This window comes from Panthera uncia, chromosome C2 (assembly GCF_023721935.1).
Source record: "Panthera uncia isolate 11264 chromosome C2, Puncia_PCG_1.0, whole genome shotgun sequence".
NCBI lineage: Eukaryota > Metazoa > Chordata > Mammalia > Carnivora > Felidae > Panthera > Panthera uncia.
In genome coordinates this window covers 44,990,778-45,011,272 of record NC_064810.1, presented here as the reverse complement: position 1 = coordinate 45,011,272, position 20,495 = coordinate 44,990,778, and the positions used below count along the sequence as shown (strand labels likewise).

General features: G+C 36.7%; 1 protein-coding gene across 1 annotated transcript in view; it reads right to left on the bottom strand.

The window, feature by feature from the left end:
• Window positions 1-20,495, bottom strand: part of CRYBG3 (crystallin beta-gamma domain containing 3) — a 129,716-nt gene that overhangs the window by 53,790 nt on the left and 55,431 nt on the right. The window contains exons 7-12 of the mRNA XM_049628042.1: window positions 19,858-20,005; window positions 14,255-14,391; window positions 12,601-12,715; window positions 11,436-11,471; window positions 9,190-9,323; window positions 5,739-5,865 (exon numbers count right to left, since the gene is read on the bottom strand). Coding sequence (XP_049483999.1) covers window positions 5,739-5,865; window positions 9,190-9,323; window positions 11,436-11,471; window positions 12,601-12,715; window positions 14,255-14,391; window positions 19,858-20,005 — 697 coding nt within the window. The remainder of the gene's footprint in view (window positions 1-5,738; window positions 5,866-9,189; window positions 9,324-11,435; window positions 11,472-12,600; window positions 12,716-14,254; window positions 14,392-19,857; window positions 20,006-20,495) is intronic.

Below are 20,495 nucleotides of genomic sequence, written 5' to 3'. Positions count from 1 at the left end.
GAAATGTTTATTATAATTCATAACCCATAATTGTGTTTTTAATTCCTCCTTGACAGTAAACCTTTGGAACCTGACAATATGTGTTACTTTCATTACCTTCACAAGGTTCTTAAATAAAAATGAGAGTTGGGTGAATTTATTTCACATCACTGTCACCATCCCTTCTTTTTAAAATTTTTCTTTTTTCATGTTTATTTATTTTGAGAGAGAGACAGAGCGCGAGCAGGGGAGGGACAGAGAGAGAGGGAGACACAGAATCCAAAGCAGGCTCCAGGCTCTGAGCTGTCAGCACAGAGCCCGATGCGGGGCTCAAACCCATGAACTGTGAGATCATGACCTGAGCTGAAGTCAGAACTTAACCGACTGAGTCACCCAGGCTCCCCACCATCCCTTCTTTTATTAATATAACACTTTATCCTTAAAATACCTGTACTTGTTATCATTGAGCTCCCCTAAATCCTAATTTTATATATATACATGTAATATACATGCATATACATGCGTACACATGTCTATCTTGAGAAAGATCCACCATTTTCCAGATACAAATATAAAAGTATAAAAATATATTAAAAAAAAAAATATATATATATATATACACACACACACATACATAAATATATAAAATCAAGCCTTTAAATGTTCCATAAGTGATTTGCCGTAAAGTCCCCAGGACAAGCCTTTCAACTGAAATATGCACAACTGGTGGCACACCAGCAATCCTGGTTATACTGACAACACAAATTTTCATCACCCGAAGAAGCTGAACATGCCTGTTTCTTGTAACCTGTAAGTATAAAACAAGCTCCAAGTGGCTGTGAGGATACAATGTGAGGATTAGCTGAAAGGAGCCCCATCTGGGTCCTGGTCAAGGAACTGGTACTAACAGTAACTAACCAAGCAGGCCCAAGAGCTCCAGGAGAGTCTGTAGCAGTTCTTAATTACATGGCCCTCTCCTCCCTTACTCTGGTAACTCTGGAATGCTCCATCTCTTTTACTTCTTCTGCCCCTACAACTGTTCTCTACTCCCTGTTAGGGTTGCAGGAATAGGGGAACAAGGATAAGCTGAAACGCCATGGTTCACATTATATTGGAGTAAAATGAGACAAAGACATAAAAAGACAAATACAGATATGTGTACATGTGCTGTGTTTGTGACCTTTCATTAAGAAATAACTATGTTATGATGTTATGTACTTTACTTGAGCAATGATTTGCACAAATCCTACTGTGTGGGCTGTGCAAGAGTGAACTGGGAAGCAGGCAACAACAATGCAGCCTGGAAGCTGAGCAGAGGAGGGACCCACTGTCACAGGACCCAGTGTCAAGTATAAGAGCTGACTGCTGCCATATGCTTGTGGATTCACAAACAAATTTCCTCATATGGATTGAGTTTGTGTCCTTCCTACTCTGTCTGCTATTCTGAGAGACCCGGCCAAGGGCCACAGGAGCCTCTTAAGTGGCATCACTCTCCTCTTTCCATCTTCTGCTTTTGTTTACTCAAGGCTTTTCTTGCCTTACAGCTTTTGCCTTCTATCTTTTTCTAAGTACCTTTCTGAGCCACTTTCCTTTTTTCACTCTCTGCATTCTTCACTCAAATCTACCAAATATACATTATCTGATCTAGTTGACAGTTACCATCAATATGGTGTCCCTACTGGGCAGAGCTCGAACTAGCCCAAATCCAATCACCTGGGCTAAATCTCCTGGGGATACATGTATGAAGTGTGATATAAAACATACAAAAAACTACAAAAACCCAAACCCACAACTTCTAACTGCCTTGTTCAAGAGGAGACTGCAATAGGCACTTAAGAGTCATGTCCAGAGTAAGCATCATGAGATTTCTATGTTACTAGCATCCCTGCTTTGCCAGGTGCAAAAATTATATAATTTTGAAAGTCACACAGATTAAAGTGGAGCTCTGTTGCTTGAGAAGAATGAATAATGATGGAATGATCTAAAATTTGTATTCCATTTTATATTTTTAAAGCACTTATATCCAAGGGAAAATCTGGATAGCTTACTCTGGTAAGCTATCTCTGGTCCAGAGCTCCCCATTGTCAGAAAAAATGAGCAGATGCTTTGGGACCAAAGATAAGTCTTTAAGGATTAGTAAATTGGGTGTTTTTAAATTCCATACAATCCCATAGCTGATCTGCCCTGGAGCTCTTGTGCTAAAACCCCTGGTGGGCAAAGTATTATGAGACACCAGTGGAGAATTGGTATATACATTTATTTAGGAGAAATAATGGTCTCCCCATTGCATACCACCTGGTTTCAGAGACCTGAAAAGAGGCCCCAGGTCTGAAAATCCTAACAAAAGCAAATCCAAAAGTTAAGCTAGTATAAAACTGAGGGGAAAATATCGAGGAAGCCAAGGAATAAAAATTCATTGTTTAATCTCTGGAGTCTAAATACTCCTATATTCTTCTGGACCTCTCCTTTAAAAAAAAAGAAAAAAAAAAAGAAATTAACTCAAAGTCAGTATATCTGACTGCCTCATTTGGAATTAGAAACATATTTCCTGTTGTCTCCTCCAAGCACTCCAAGACACAGATCACATTATCCCTAAGGAACATGTCCAGAATTTGACCTTAGTAGATTCACAGTGTTCTACATTCTGAAGCCAGGACATTAGAAAACTGTATTGCATTATGCAACTTTTCTATCTATCTTCTTCTTTATTTTGTTTTATATTACTTTAATTTAGATCTTACATGTAGTGCATCATTCTTTCCCAGGTTAGGGACACCTGAAAATCTATATGGGGAAAAAGATGTCTCATGTCAAATCTACCTGCTAACCTATATAGGTTATGACAACCATGAGAGCTTTAAATCTTACGTCTAACAATACTGTGTCTTAAATTTAAAATTTTTCAGAGAGAGTAGATCTTATGTCTTATCACAAGAAAAAAAAAATAATAATAAAGGAGCAGGAAGAAACTTTGGGAGAAGACGGGTATGTCTGGTCTTGATGGTGGTAATGGTTTCCCCAGTGTACACATGTCTGCAAACTCATCGAGTTGTAGATGTTAAATATGTACAGCTCTTTATATGTCAACAGTGTCTCAATAAAGTAGTAAAAAAACCCAAAACTCTTCCAACTCTCTGCTATGTCTGAAGAATGCAAAATATTTCATCTGAAAATATTTTAGTGAACATAAATTTAAATTATAAATGAACTGTCTGAAAGTCATGTAAATATTTATTATACATGTGTACTGGTCTGCAATGTTAGCATACATTTCTAGCTACAAATGAAATGCTAATAAGCTTTTGGTTGAATGAAATCCAGTTTTCCAAAGTTAAGGTACTTTTTTAGGGTAATCACTCTGTAACAAAAATTAAAAAAAAAAAAAGGAAAATATGACATGGGCTCTACAGTAACACAGACTTGGTCTCAAATAACAATTCTACACTTGGTATGACTCTTACCTGAGACCCTTAGTTTCCATTCCTATAAGATGAAAATGGTAACAGTGTCTATCTTGTGGTCTTTGTGAAGATTCAGTACAAGTATGCATGTAAGGCCATTAATAAGCACTTGACAAATGTCAAGATTATAATAATATCTTTATAAGCTAACAAGTAGTCTTTTAATTGTTAAAAAAAATCTTAACAGAAGATTTTATGTCAAGGGAATTTATTTACATAAAAGCTGTCGTTATTTTCGTAAACACCCCAAACTTTTGTATACAGCAGTAATCAACATGCCAATTCCTACCAGTTTTTTCCAATGTATATTATCATACTTTCTATACCAAATACCTATTATTTGGCTATATATAGTATTTATATCTTTTCACATTTTCTATTATTGGGAGATTTCAATGAGTGGTTTGGGGTTTTATTCTGTTTGCTTGTTTTAGTCATAGTCATCATGAGAAGATGCCACATTCATTGTTGAACATTTCTAGGAACAGCAAGGCTTCCATTCAGCTATCTTTTTAAATAAGGAGGAAAAATATTAAAAATTATTCAACATTAGAGCGGAAGATTCTTGGACTCATGACTCATAGTTCCCTGAATGCATATGGTTGTGAAGAACTAAAATAAAAGGATGAAGGTTCTATCTTGTTTCATCTTGCTTGCCTTTTTAGAGGTCAAGAAAGGAATAGCTAAGTAGAGAAAATGCATGGACCTTGCATAATAGAATTGTGGACTAAGTACCTCATAGTTATCTATCCACTGCTCAAGGAAACTCAGTGCCCAATTATCTTCAGTGGCCTGTCTTATAGGTCTTTTAGGTAGAACTGGTTTCCAACTCGTGGTCTTACTAACAAGGATCATTCATGGAGAAACACAAAAAAAGCTCCCTTGCTCCTGTGCAGCTTTCCCCATTCTTGGCTCCTCCTGCCTGACCAGATGAATAGCCCAGACAGACAAAAACCTAAAAGGCCAGAGCATGCAACTCTTTGTGCCCATTCAAAGTTCATGTGGACACCCTTCACTTCATTATCAATTCCTTCAAAGAGGGCTTTAGAGGTCATTGCAGACAGTTAGTATTTATATGGGTAAAGATTACTTTGGGAAGAGACTGCAGAACTCCTGAATTGCAAGAAAGCATGCTCCTCTGAACATACTTAAAAATCTCCAGAGCTGGTCAGAAAAATAAGCAACATTTGATAAACCCTGATCCCTACAGAACTCTCTAACATGTATCTCCTCTTCTCTGTGACCTTGACTTCTACCTGGAGTTCTGTAATGTCCAGACTTATCTCCTCCATCCCAAGCCATTTCTGGATAGAGTCACCACAAAGATCTTTCTAAATTTCTAATCTAATCTTGCTCACTGGGCATAAGATCCATCAGAGGCTCAAGGTCAAATAAAGAAAAAAATAATAATCTGGACTCAACATGTGTATAAGGCCCTTCATTATCTGGCTTTTGCCCTCATTTCTCCCAAAGTTCTGCCTAATATCCTGACTTAATTGTATTTCCCAAACACCCCAGTTTCACTTATAAGAGGATTTCTCAACCTCTGCACTATTAACATTTTAGACCAGATGACTCTTTGTTTTGAGAGGGCTGTCCTGTGACTTATGGAGGTTTGGCAGTATCCCCGGCATCCATGGAGTAGCTATCAGTATCAGCCCCCATCTAGGCCTCCACAAATCACAACAATCCAAAATGTCTCCGGACACTGTCAAATGCTCCCTAGGGGTAAAATCACCTCCAGCTGAGAACCAGTGGCTCGCATCCTTGCCTTTTAATGTTAATCTCTTGCTAAAATAGCACCTACTTTTCTGATTCACTCTGTCCTGGAACCTCTCCACTTGGCTAACTCTTGAATCAGACATTTTACTCAACTGTTATCTTTTCCTCTCTATTTCCAAGTGGGAGTAACTGACCTTTTTCTGGGTACCCTGAGTACTTTGTGCTTAATCCAATCATAGCCAAATAATATCAAACACTTATATAAATGCTATTTTCTCTAGTAGACTGCCTGCTCTGCGAAAGCAAGGACTGAGTGGCCACTGTATCTCCAGTATCTGATACAATACAGCTCACAAAACAGGTGCTCAAAAAGTACTTATGGGATTGATGGATGAAAAGTAAACATAAGTATTCTATAATAATCATAAAGTTAAGAAAAGCAGGCAAGCCACATTAGTGGTTCAGTGTAATGCTCTCAGGTATTAGAAACATTTTATAACCTCATGTTTTATCACAACTCATGACTGATTTTCATGGATAGAAAACAGAAAATTACGAATAACAAAGCTAACTCACAGCTTGTAAGAAGCGGAAAGACAAGATGGGGCCACTTAATGCTCCACAGGCATTACTGTCTTCAAAATTTCCTTCTTCAAGCAAGAATTGCTGGCCTTTAAAATGTTCTTTTTCATAGGCAACCCACCTAGAAATACAAAGGATATCCAATTAAGCCATGAATAAAAAAAAGAAAAAAGAAAAAAAAAAAGAAAATATCCCGATAAAGCACTTAGTTGTATTATCACCATATTTTAAAAAAACAACACATTGTTTTGTTACCATTTATAAAGACAGATAAATGCTGTATGCTTCATGGATCAATAGCTTTTATAGTTTGCCGGCTTTTCCCAACAAAGGTTAACTACTGTAGAATTACAACAGGGCAAAGCTTGCTAATTGTGGCATGACATGATACTGTATCTCAATATGGTGGTGGTGCGGGGGGAACAGCCAATTAATGGAAAGTACAAATAGCCAATGACAAAAGTTACAAACCTATGCTGAAATTCAAAGAGCCATTCTTATTTTATTGACAAAGCCCTTCTGTAATCACAGAGAATGATTACTATATTAAACATTTTTCTAGGGTTTAAATCAAAAGAACCTCTCAGTAGGCTTCAGATCTAAAACACATTACCGGTGGTTTTAACAAAGAGGAAATGCAACTGGGCTGGCATTAGCGCTGATGGCCCACACATATATGAAGGCTTCTGTAAAAATTTAGGGGTGGGCAATTTTGTTCCCACCATTTAATCAGTGGTGATAATGGGAACAGGAAGGACGGTGACACAGTATGCTCCAGGGACACAGGTTTCTTGACTTCTCATCTAAAACTGTCAGTAAAGAACACTGATAAACATCATTGGTCATTAAGCTCCTCCACAAAACTTACCTTTTTATGGAATAATTCACAGTAGCTAACGAATGTAATGTGGGCATGGATGATTCATAACACACAATGGCCTGCTTAAATCTGCCTTGAGGGGCACTGTGGTGTTACAATGGGAGCCCCTCCAATGGAGAAGATTCCAGAATGACTATTTTGGGCTCGTGGGTTGGGAACTTCTGCATTCTGGGGCTTGACAAATGAAGCTGGGTACGGCTGACTACTATTGTTTTCAAAAAATTAAAAAACTACTCCAAAAAATTGTTTCCAAAGGGCATAAAATAATAGCAGTCGCTCAGCAATCATGTACACCTCCTCATTTTCTGCATGTAGGTGTGTATATGGCAAGGGAAGAAGGGGTCCACATGAATGGGGATAAACATATTTTATATATCTTAGTGAATTTGTAATATGTACAAGCACATTATTTTATTCTTAAACTATTATGCGAAGATAAACTGCACAAGAAAGCTTTCAAAATTTTTTTTGAGTTTATTTTTGAGACACAGAGAGTGAGTGAGTGAGCTGAGGTGTGTGCATGTGGGGTTGGGGAGGGACAGAAAGAGGGAGAGAATCCCAGGGAGTCTGCACTGTCAGCACAAAGCTTGATGCAGGGGTCGATCTAATGAACCGTGAGATCATGACCTGAGGCAAAATCAAGAGTCAGACACTTAACCTACTGAGCCACCCAGGAGTCCCCAAAACTTCCAAATTCTAAATGTGGCTTTCATTTATATAAATGTGGCTACTCAAAACATGCTTTTAATAAACCTGAATGGGAAAAAGAATAAAAGATATAGAAGACCTAAATATTAAAGACAGATTAATAAATTATTACATGATGACAGTTCAAAAATCTTCTCAGCTTTTTTACAATAAAGTTTTGTCTAAGATTCAATTTATATATCCATCTGGGATATTTAAAAACAGATGTTATCTGAGAAAAATGAAAAAACATCAACCTCACTTTCTCTAGATTCCTCAAGATGGGACAGAGATGAGTTCTTACTACCTGCAGATAAACAGTTAACAAAAGTGAAAAGTGGTAGTAACACTGAAAAACAGTGAAATCAACTGTTCACTTTTAAATGGGGATATGACATTTTACTCCTACAGTTGTCATATGAAAAATGAAACTTGTGTATATTGTATCACAAGCCATAATGTTTTCTTGAGAGTTTTTATAGAACAATTACAAAAAAACTCAGGAAACAATGCAAATCACAATCTAGTTAATGGGAAAAACATTCAGATTCCAAAGGGAAGAAAAGGCAATAATATTTAGCAGGGTTAACAAGAAGCATATGTGTTCACAGATTAGAGAAGACTGCAAATAAATATGACATAATAAAAATTTGTTTATCCAAAACGTGTTTGTTTTTCAAGGGCCTAATAATTTTTTAATTGAAGGATAAAGAATTAAATGATTACCAATGTCAGACTAATTATGGATATGTCCTACATATCTAATATATGGCATAGTCTCTTATGTTTCCATTTTGGCTAGTGTGGCCATCACTTGATTTACAGCCAGAAACTGCAAAGTCTAAGTCTCTAAATGTAGACCCTTGAGAGATCTAAGACCCATCATTTAACTTCTATGAATAAATATTTTAGTAGAATCTTTCGCTAGAATAGCATGAAGAAGTTTTATGATGTTACTGCAAATAATGAGACATGGATACTTAAAATGAACCAACATTCCAAATAAACTATCATATCAACAGAGAGACCAACAATGTTCATGGAGGAATTCTAGTACTAAGTTGACAATGGCAAATAAGCTCTGATTTTATCTGCCAGGATACAAATACAAACCCATATCCCACCAGTTCAGTCATGGATTTTCTGGGGTTCCTGCCCCATAAACCGATGACTGAGATTAGGTTACACTTAGATTTATACTTAGAGGTTCTTGGGGGGGCTTCCTCAAAAACAGTATAATGTCAGAGGGTAACCAATGTAAAAAATACTTGACTTGGGAAACCTACAACCCAGGCTACTTCTTTAATGAAGGACTCACTGGCAAGATCCTCAGCACAGAAAGTTAACTAAGATCCACAGAATAGAGAATCAAAATTGGGGCTTCCATTCATATTCAAAATTTGTAAAACAAAATATATCAATTTCTTTTATCTGAGAGAGAGAGTGAGCGCACAAGCAAGTGCGCAAACGTGGCGAAGAGAGAGATAGAATCCCAAAATGTGGGGCTCAATCCCACAACCCTGGGTTCATGATGAGTCCAAATCAAGAATCAGACACTGGAACAGATTGAGCCCCTGAGGCATCCCCCCCCACCCAAAATAATTTTATTTTGCAATTTTTATCTTCTATATTGTGTTTAGCAATACCAAGTGTTTAAGTTTTAGAAACTATTTTCTATATTCAATCTATCTCAAAATCTCTAATACAATCAAGAGTTCACAGGAAAGCCATTAGTAACTATTTTTTTATTTTATAGTACCTTACAGAAAAGATGCATATTTTTAGATTAAGGCACATTCTTTTTGCTCTGCTTAGCACATTTTCTGTGATCTTCAAAGAACAGACTATTAATTGCAATATTGAAAACATAACACTCACACTCCACCGATGACACGAATTGATCCAATTCCATGAAAATCCCCGTTATTTTTTAAGAACTTAGGGACAGAATCTATGTGTTCACTAAACTCTCTGGCCTGTCCACAGAAGTGAGGTTTTTCATAAATAATAACCTGGAAGATATGAAAGAAAATTACTTAACATGCTCATATTTTAGAATAGGTACAAAATTCATTTACTTAAGTGACACTAAAAATCCCAACATGAACAGGGACACCATCCATTTTTGCACTAATATTTATTTACAACGTAGCACACTGACTGATATTGACAAGGATTTATGTGGGTTATTACCATGAAGATACCTTAATAATATGTTTCTGTCACGATTACGCTGTTCTGGTTACCCCAATCCTAGGACCATCTGACAGGGTAAATTGTCTTATAATTGACTCTTAAATTACCTAATTTTAGCTCTCTGCCTGGAATTTAACACAGGCCCACCTTGTATTTATTGACTTTCCCCTATTAGACATAAATAAAAACACTCTTGAGGTTCTAGGACATAATAATAAATTATCTACTGAATTGAGAAACAACAGCTGCTTCTTATAACATGGTGGCTGCCAGTCACTAGTAAGAAAGAGATATGCAAATTCTTGAATTTAAATATAAAACTTCCTAATAAGAAGAAATGATTGAAAAAATTATGGTGTTTTCTTTTTGTTGGTTTTTTTTTTTTTTTATATTTGATTCATATGGGTGGGGAGGTAAGTATAGTAGAAAACCCATTTCTAGCATTTCATTTATTTTAAATTTGGATTGGTCCAAGTAGGTCTCTTCCACCATTTTGGTGCTCTTTACTTCCCAAGTATGACCTGTCTGCTTTTAGTATGTGGAAATGATAATGGTGATAATGGCACTAATCTATCTACGTTCTATCACCAGGTCCTACTTGTGGCTAATGGCATACGTTGCATACAACTGGCAAAATAAGGCCCCATGCTAAAACATACTGACCAAGTTCTATCTAACTTGTTTTCAAAAATTTATAAGATTATACAAACTGAAAAAAAAACATGTAGTACAGCTCCTGTGTTCCACATATTTAATTTTCACAGGGTGATGTATTTGAAGAGATGAAGTTTTATTTGGTTTAATACTTTCTACATCTGAACACATTCAAACTAAGAAGCAGTAATTCTTTGATGAGCAAGCCGTCAACTAACACATAACACCTTGAAAATGTGACCATGTGTGATAGCTATTTAATTCATATGCCTCTACAACCTGTCAAACTGCAAATGTCCAGCCTGTCACACCTGAAGAAACTGAGACAGGAGTCACTCAACTGTCACAGCTAATTTTGTATCTTTCAGGTCACTGGTTCGAAACCTCAGCTGCATGTTATCACAATCACCTGTAGAATTTGAAAACTTCTGACTACACCCCAGACGAAAACGATATTCTGTGAGTGGAATACAATCATAAGTATTTTTTTTTTTAAACTTGGATATGCATGACTCCAACACAGAGCTAAGGTATACTATGCTCAGATACTAACTTTTAAAAGATTCCACCTATGTGATTAAGAGAATGGTGGTCAATTCCATAAGTTAGAAAGGTGAGAAATGGGAGGGTTGGAGGAGCTGTGTCTTGTTTTGCAGGGCAGGAGATAGATAGATGAATCTTTGTTTCCATGCCTGCCTGTGGAAGTGCTATTCGCTAGTTAAGCAGAGGTCTGGCTGAATCTTTGATCACTGCACTGGTTTTTTTCCCCGCTCTCCTTTCACACACATTTTATAATTTCATTTCCTTTCCCCAAATGGGCTTAATGCTGGTGTCTCTACTGTTCCCTTCAGGTACTTATTTATTCTTACCAACTGATATCTGACAGGAGCTACCTACTGCTTCTTCTGATCACCCCTGATCTCCTTTCTGAGCATCACTCCCAAAAGACTGCTCAATATCTCTGCTTGAATGTCACGCTGCCATGTCCCTAGCCCCTCCCCACCAAATCAAAAATCAAACCTATCACCTTTCCACCCTGTAGTAGCTGCTCATTGGGTCTGACTAGGTTGTCAGCAAGACCTCCATCCTTGCATACTGACCTCACTCTCCATCACAGCATGGGTCCTCAGTGACTGTTCTGTGCAGTCATTTCCCACCACTCCCAACATCCACCAAGTATTATTAGAATATACCAGTCATCATTTTTTTACTTTAATAGTTCAAAATATGTGAAGATTAATACTGAAACTATAAAAGTCTGTTTTAAGACTCACCTTTAGGTTCATAGGCATTTCCACTTTTAGTCCACCCTTAAGATAAGAAATTTTAATATTAAAGACTTAGAATATCTGGAAGTAACTAAGTGACATATGTAGGTTATATAAACATCTGATTAGTGAAGATTACATACCAGTCAGCTTTAAGTTGTGGTAAATTTTAAAATTTAAGTACAGAACTCTATAGCAGTCAAAACAGACTCAGACTGCTCATCGATGTAGATGGGACAAGAAATCTTCAAAATATACATTCCAGATTACAACCAGTATAAGGAAGGAAACTGAGCTTTTTAGTCCTTAAGCACATGCAACTGATTAAAGATTTAATCCCACTGCAGAGAGTACCAAGAAATAGAGTGGAATTGCTAGATTTAAAAAATCTCCTTTGGCAGAATAGATTTCCAAACCACTGACACTACATTTCCTCATGACAACTGCTCGGGCTTTCTAAATTAGAGTGCTTCCCCTTCCAAGTTCTATAAACACTTTTTATCATACTTACAGTCTTTGTGACATCAAGGTTGCAGAACATAAAAGGTTAACCCCTTCACAAAAACTAATTCTAGAATTTCCTGTTTTTAATGCTACTCCACATTGTGGTATTTCTTAAAATTTTGTAGGTTTTCTTGGTTTTTATTTTTTAAAAAGTACAGAGCAACCAAGAATGGTTTATCACTCACCTCACATTTAATTGAAGAGTCTGCCCTCAAATAAAAATGTTTGCAACAAAAATAAATACTGCATGCACTTATTATCTTTAAGAGAGCAACCACTGACAGATCTATTTATTATTAATGCTGTGCTCATCATTCATTACTGCAATGGAAAAGCATAATTTACTGTAAGTGGTTTTCTAATAAGCATCAAAAAAAATTCAGAACTTTATTCAAAATTTTTGTACAATGCTACTTTAAGGAAATGGCATGCACTGTAATAAACTTAACACAAAGTAAATTCAGACATTTGTCTTCTAGAAAGCATTAAAATGTTTTCACACAGATATTCTCTATAATATAAAGAAACAGAAAAATAACATATAGGTTGTTGATTCAGTAGTATACATTCTCATTTCTCAAGATAGAGATGCATGAGCAATCACCATAGCTATTTAACTTTGGGCTCATGGGCATTTTGGAAAAATGCTTCTTTTTAATTTGCTTACCATCTGAAGTGGATGCAATGATTTAATTTCTGTTGCAGAAATCTCAAAGAGTCCATGGTCTTCCTCCAAAACTGTAGCTTGTCCCTTAAAATTAATATCTGGGTAGGCAAGCCAACTAAATAAGAAATGAATGGTTAAAGTATAATAGGGATACTATTGTCTTGTAAGAATTAAAAGTAAAAAGGCCTATCAAAAAAAAAAAAAAAAAACAGGCAAAAACCCAAAACAAAAAAACCTTTGTGGCAAAATTACAACTAGTAAAACATATTCGAAATGAGTTCACTAGAGAGCATATAACAAGAATTAATGTGTTATTAAGTACTCAACATTCAAACACTGTCTTATAAGTCTATTTATTATATGTTTTCCAAGCAGTAAGCATTACTTTTCTTAGAATTTTCCAATATTTAAAAGGTGTGACACCTTTGATTCAAGCAGAATTGGAAAAAAAAAAACAAAACATTCTACTGTTTTCTTTTTTTAAAGCGGGGCAACCAGAGGTGGGATTCTACAAGGCATTTTACATTTTTTTTTTTTTTCATTTAAGGCATTTTACATCTTTGACCCACATTTTTAGAATCAATAATCAGTTCATTTGGCTGCCTCAGGAACAGCATTTGACATGAGATTCCCAAAAGACCCACTACCTTCTGCCTAAACTTGATAGGTACAGACATCTCATGGACAGGCTCAATTACTGGGTCTGCCCAAGAGTTTTAATCTACGGTTGGGAGAGATGAAGAAAGATGTCCTACAGTGAGCCCCAACTTGTACATCAACCATCATCAGAGCAGATGAAAAGAGTGAAAGACAGAAAAGGAACCTGTGTTGAATTGGTATCACAGAATTGTCATTCGAACTCATCTGGAAACTAAACTCAGGGTTTGGTGTGCCTGGGTGGCTCAGCCAATTACGCATCCAACTTCGGTTCAGGTCACGGTTTGTGGGTTCAAGCCCCACATCAGGCTCTGTGCTGACAGCCTCAGAGTCTAGAGCCTGCTTCAGATTATGTGTCTCCCTCTCTCTCTGCCCCTACCCCACTCTCACTCTGTCTCTCTCTCAAAATAAATAAAAACACTAAAAAAATTTAAAAACAAATAAATAAATTCAGGCTCAAAGTAGCACCGACAGTCTGAAAGATACCTTCAGAATCAGAAAGGTTTGGCATCAGACCCATGCCCACCAGCTGGTAGCCTGAGACAAATAATATAATTTCCTCATTTATAAAATGAGTATCTCCACCTGCCTTGCAGGAATAGTAATAAACAAAAAAGCACCATGGGTCCAGCCCTGTGGAGGCACTCAATAACTACTGGCACTGAGACACTCTTGAAATAGTTCAAACTCCAGATTTTTAGGTCAGGGACATGTTTTTATTTCTCAATCTCAAAATTTGGTGGGTGAAAAGATGATGGATGAATCTATCAAGAACTATATCTGAGAATCTCCATCTGTTCCTAGGAGTTCTACATCAAAGACTTAACTGGATCCAAAGGAAAACAAAATCTGTTCAAATCCCCACAATAGTCTTTCTTGAGTATCCAGGAGCATAAACTAAAACTTCACAGAAATGTATGTCACCTACTAAAACATGAAATAAAAAGTTAACTTTGGTGGCCATCAATCACTGTAGTAAAAAGAAACTGATACATACACTCCTGACTTCACAGTGAAGGACACAGATTTAGGGATATTCAGCTCTTCCAAATTGGGGACGGCTCGCTGTATATGGATAGGACAATACTCTGGGTCAGACTGTGGGCAAAGTTCTATCTCTGGAATGCTGCAATCCTGAAAAAAAAAAAAAAGGCTTTGAAATCATCTGGAGACACACACAATCCAGCATTCTCAATACCCTGGACATGCAATTACAATTATTCTCATTGTTCAGTTGAATTTCTTCTCAAAAACAGCACAAAGGAAATACTGTTTCATTTTACCAGTTTTAAAAATGAATTATTCTAAGAAGTTACATTAATGACATGAAAATTATAAAAATTAATTGAGAAAGTATTACTTTTTTTTTTGGCTTGGTTTTTATTTTTTTTTTTTTTTTTGTATTTTTTAAGTTTATTTACTTATTTTGAGAGAGACAGAAAGCAAACAAGGAAGGGGCAGGGAGAAAGGGAGAGAGAGAATCCCAAGCAGACTCCATATTGTCAGCATGAAGCCCAATGTGGGGCTCGAACTCACGAACCATGGGATATTGACCAGAGCCAAAACCAAGAGTCGGATGCCCTATGTAGTTTTTAAAAGTCTTGTTCTATTAAGCAATCAATGTTTAGTTACCAAACTATGTGAGTGCCAGATGTCTTTAAGCCTTCCTTCTCAGAAGCATAACAAAGCCATGAGGAGGAAGGGAGTTAAGTAAAAGCTGATCTCATGGGGGATATAAAAAATAAATAACAGAGAGGCACAGTACTCTCTCAGTGTGTTATCTAATTTACATTGACAAAAGTAGGAATTAGAAGTGAGGGTAAAGGAAGTCTGTTTTCCTACTTGTGGGATTCTATTTATTTTCTTGAAAGGCATTATAAAATTTGACCCTACACTCCATCACATACTCACTGCCACCATCTCCTGTCAAACCTTCCTTTAAAATTTCCCTTACGTATATCTCTTATCTATTCCCACTGTCAAGGACTTTTATCAAGGCCAAGACATCAATTATGGGCCTATTCCACCAGTCAGGTATGAACCACATTATATACAGCTAGGCTTGTTAGAACACCGCTTTCCTCATGACACTCCTTGGCTCAAGACCCAAGCACATCAAATTTACATGTATTTGCCTTCCTACAACACGGCACCAACCCAGTGACCCAAAGGAACTCCATACAACTCTTCAGTCATACTGGTATCCATGCTAATCCCACTCTTTTTTTCATATGGTCTAAGTTTTATAAATGTTTTCCTCAAGGCAACTAAACAGGAAATTTTCTGTATTCTTACTTATGAACATCATCTAATCGTCAGGTTGTAAGTCAAAAAAGACTTCATCTTTTCTTTGGGAATGAAAACTACAATTATTTTTCCCTCCTCTGAAATTAAAGATGTGCTTCTGTCTGAACACACTAACTCAGTAATCATGAGTGCTTAATTATACAATTCAAAATTTCAGTAGCAAAATTCTCACCTAGGACATTGTGAAATTCAAGTGATTATGCTTTAATGAAAGAGGTAAATGAGTAACAGGGGTGATATTTATCAGGCTGAATAATTCTATTTTTTATTATAATTAGTTTTGCAATTTTTAACTCCAATTTTCTGATTTTTTAACCTTTCTGCAAACTGAGTTTTATTATTAATCATTCTTATCAATATGCACAAGTACATTAACACATCTTATTTTCAGAAAGCTAGTTCTGAAATGCAATAAAGAAGCATAACCTAAAATATCCTTTGAAGAATAAAAGTATTATTTGAAATTTCATTTTACTTTTTTTTGTTTTTTTTTTTTTTTGAGAGGGAGAGAGTGAGCAGGGGAAAGGGGCAGAAGGGAAGCGGGGGAGAGGGAGAGTGCCAAAAGTCTTTAAGCCTTCCTTCTCAGAAGCATAACAAAGCCATGAGGAGGCCTTCACTCAGTGTGGAGCCCAATGCAGGGCTTGATTCCACGGCCCTGGGATCATGACCTGGGGTGAAATCAAGAACTGGATACTCAACTGACTGAGCCACCCAGGCACACCTCAAATTTCATTTCAAAAAATGGCCAGAAATGTCCACAACAGTCACCTGTCAATCTTCAAAGTTTTTGTTTGCTATTAATAATAGAGTTCTATTAACATTATTTGAAATGCTGCCCTATTAATGTTCCCCTAGGGACAGAAGGTACAGTAACAGAATACATAACTAAGTGTCTCACACAAATAAGTTTCCTCTGCATTGTGTTATACAAACAATGCTTGGGTGGTGTACTTTAAAAGGGAAAAAGCTACAAGGCACTTGAGTCCACCACAACAAAGAAGGAAACAGCATAATGGAAAAAGTGTGATGATGACTAAAAAATGGAAAATAAACAAAAAGAACGCTTACGTTCTCAACTCTCTTTGCCAGAGGACCAGGTTTTTCTCTAGTTAAATGAAAAAGATTTCAATAGTTAAGTTTCACCTTCTTTATGGGGGCTATTCTCACAGAAATAATGTCTCTTGCAAGACTTGCATAATTCTTGATGGATGGAGGCAGTAACACTAACAACTGAAGGGTACTTTCTAGTAATCTAGTGACAATGAACAGTTTACTCTTAGTAAAGTTTGTATGGCTTCCCCCCCGCCCCAACTTTTCTACTCATGATATACTTTTGATGAAATTTGCAAGCTTAGACTATTAAATCATTCTGTAGGAATGGAGACAAAACTATAGGAGAGAAATAGGGTAGGAATGGATTACAGTTAACAAAAACAATAAGAAAATCTAACTGACTCCACCTCACATAAAATACCATCAGTACCTGACCTAACATCCGATCTCTCTCTTCTCAGTAAATTAGTGAGGACAAAACCAAAGTAACTTCTGACCAAGAAAAATGTTATTCCTTTAAAAAAATATTAAATGCACAGTAAATAGTAATTTGCAATATTAATTTCTAATATTTGCAATGCTACCTCACTCCTAATTATTTCTGGGAGCAAAGATGACTTTGAGCAGAACCTACACCTGTTGATAACTGACGGTGTCCTTTGCATCTATTCATAGTGAAGTGAAGACATCATGAAGTATTATCCTTAAAGAACACAAGTTTTGACTACTCAGATTAGAGCAAATAAAAGAGAACGAAATAAGATAAAGTTAGTACTAGGCTTAAGCCTAGGTTAATCTGGAATGGTAACAATCACCATGACAATGAAGCTATCAATAGGCAAAATTTTGACAAGGTTGGAGAAAGGAAGCAGTTTGATGCCTGATTCTTATTTTGTAAAATATTTAGAACAATGCTAATGCCTTTTCCATTCGATGCTCAATAGTTTTATTTTCCTTCCTCATTGAAAGGTGCTAGTCTGTTCAAGACATGAGTGCACTAACACTGCAATTTAAAACATGACTCCAGGGGCTCCTGGGTGTCTTGGTCAGTTGAGCGTCTGACTTTGGCTCAGGTCATGGTCTCGAGGTTCGTGGGTTCACGTCCCTTGTCGGGCTCTGTGCTGACAGCTCGAAACCTAAGAGTCTGCTTCAGATTCTGTGTCTCCCTCTCTCTCTGCCCCTCTTCTGCTTGCACTCTGTCTCTCTCTCTCAAAAATCAATAAACATTAAAAATAAAATTTAAAAAATAAATTTTTATTAATTTTATTAAATTTTATTTAAAAATAAACATTAAAAATAAAATTTAAAAAAAAGGCTCCAAGCACTCCAAGCACTGGAAGAAGGAAGAAATGCAAGCATCACTTACTCTTTCTCTTAATATAATCTAAGCAAATGGTGGATGTGCAAATACACATTTATATATCCATATTCAACAGAACTGAGTTTTTTGATTTTATTGTGGTTTTGTGGTGAGAAGGCTGCTGTTTTCAACAACTTACCTTTTTTTCTCCACTAGGCTTGGCATGATGCCTGACATTCTCTCTCTCTCTCTCCCTCTCTCACACACACACACACACACACACACACACACACACCTGAAGGTATTTAAATCTTAGAAGATTATACCTACACACTACTCATTTCAATCAATTTCTAGTGAGTTAGCTAATTAAATGAGCACTCAGATGCCACTTGCTGAGCTGACCTGCTTGCAGTTAAGGTTTTCAATGCAAACAAACACCCTCGATGCTGCAGCCGTCAATCTCCTTGTGGTACCAACATTCACATCCTTATTTAACACAAGTGGCTCTGCCAAGAACTTCCTCACATCTCCACCCGCCCACTGCTTATACTCTCTCAGGATTCCAATCAGGTGCCACCTCCTCCAGGGGAGTACCTCTTCTTTGTGCATCCTGAGGGCCCTGCAGAGCGTTCTCAATTCATATGCTTACGTGACTCAGATGTCCCTCCCCTAGACTTCCAGCAATCTCAAGCATGAGATCATATTTCACTTGTATTTCCATTTCCCGTGTTCATCACAGTATCGGATCCAAAAGCAAAACACGTATTTGTGAAGATACAGGCTTGTTTGCAGTTTTCCAGGAAGTATTAATTCACAAAATTTTTGCAGGTACCCCTTTCATGGAGACTTTTTCCTGGAAGCTATGTTTCCTTCCTCCGTATGCTATTTGCAGCTATCAAGAGTTTAATAACATTGACCCAAATCACTATTATAGGATCCACCTGAATTTACATTTTTAAGCATATAAACAAAATCTCCGTAACTTGAAAAAATATATATATATTCATGACTGTCATATGATTGTAATAAATCATGCACTATTTTAATGCTAAAGGAACTCTTAAGAATGCCCTGGAGAAATAAATCTGTCCTTATCTGAGATCTGTCCTAACCACTAATTCGCCTCTCCTCTACACCAACACAAAATGTTTTATTATACTGGGAGACCTTCCTCATGTGAGTATTAAATAGTATTTTCTAAACAGAAAATAAAAGAGGAACACACCTTACCTTCCTTTCTCCACCCTTCCTTCTCTGATTTCCTAAACACTCATATGCACACACTCACACACACACTCCTACACTCAAGGGTAGAGATCTATACTAAAAAAAAAAGATATTTGGAAATTTCGGCTCGTTTGCTAAAGATGCCTGGATGATGTATTCCTACTACTATTAAAAATATATGTACGGGGGCACCTGGGTTGCCCAGTCGGTTAAGCGTCCAACTTCAGTTCAGGTCATTATCTCATGGCTCTTGAATTTGAGCTCTGCATCGGGCTCTGTACTGACAGTTCACAGCCTAGAACCTGCTTTGGATTCTGTGTGTGTCTCTCTCTCTCTCTCTCTCTTCCCCTCCCTAGCTCGTGCTCTCTCGCTTGCTCTCTCTCTCTCTCTCCCTGTCTCTCAAAAATAAACATTAAAAAGAAAAAAATATATATATATGTATGCACATATACATACACACATACATATATGTATCATGCACCAATTCATTTTATGGGCCAGATTACAGGCAACATTTTCAATTATCACTCACTGTAACACTTTATATGCATAAATTCAAAAGATTATCATCAATATAATGAAGACTGGTAAAATTAGCACGGATATTAGCAACCGCTTTTAAACATCGCTAGACCAACGTACAGCTTTACTACTTGACAAAAGAAAATAAAAAAACAGGAAAAACAAAACAAAACAAAAGGTTGTGTCACCTTTAAGACACGTTTGATAGAACCCAATACAAAGTCTCTTGGTGGATGTTTTCTGTTCTGAAGGATCCAGTCACGATTTAACACCTTTTCTCCTTCTTCCAACACACATTTCTGACCCTGGAAATGTGGCTTCTCATATAAAATCCAGCTGAACAAATATAAAAGCATGATTGGTTATAATTAATTTTCTAAGAAATGAGGCATAAAACACATGATACTTATTAGTAAGTCCACAGACTATTGTACCTACTTAACTTTCAAAACCTGAGCTATTTTCCACAATTGGTATATAAACCTATTTTTGAAACAATGACATATGCTAATTTAAGTATAGACATAGGCATAAGAATAAAAGTGCACACAACTTGGAAATATTCCCAAACATAATCTACGCCTATATTTATGTATGCATAAATGCACGTATACTTTCTAGATGGTATATAAACAAAGCTATATATTTCTATCAAAAACAATAGCTTAACAATTCCAATTCTTGAATAAAATGGGAGCACAGGTGTCCCATTTTATTGCATGAAGACAACACTATACCACACCACTTACTTCATGAGTACTGACCAGTGGGTAACTGAGACTGGACAAAGAAATTTTGGCTGCAGCATATGCAAGGGAAATGGTCC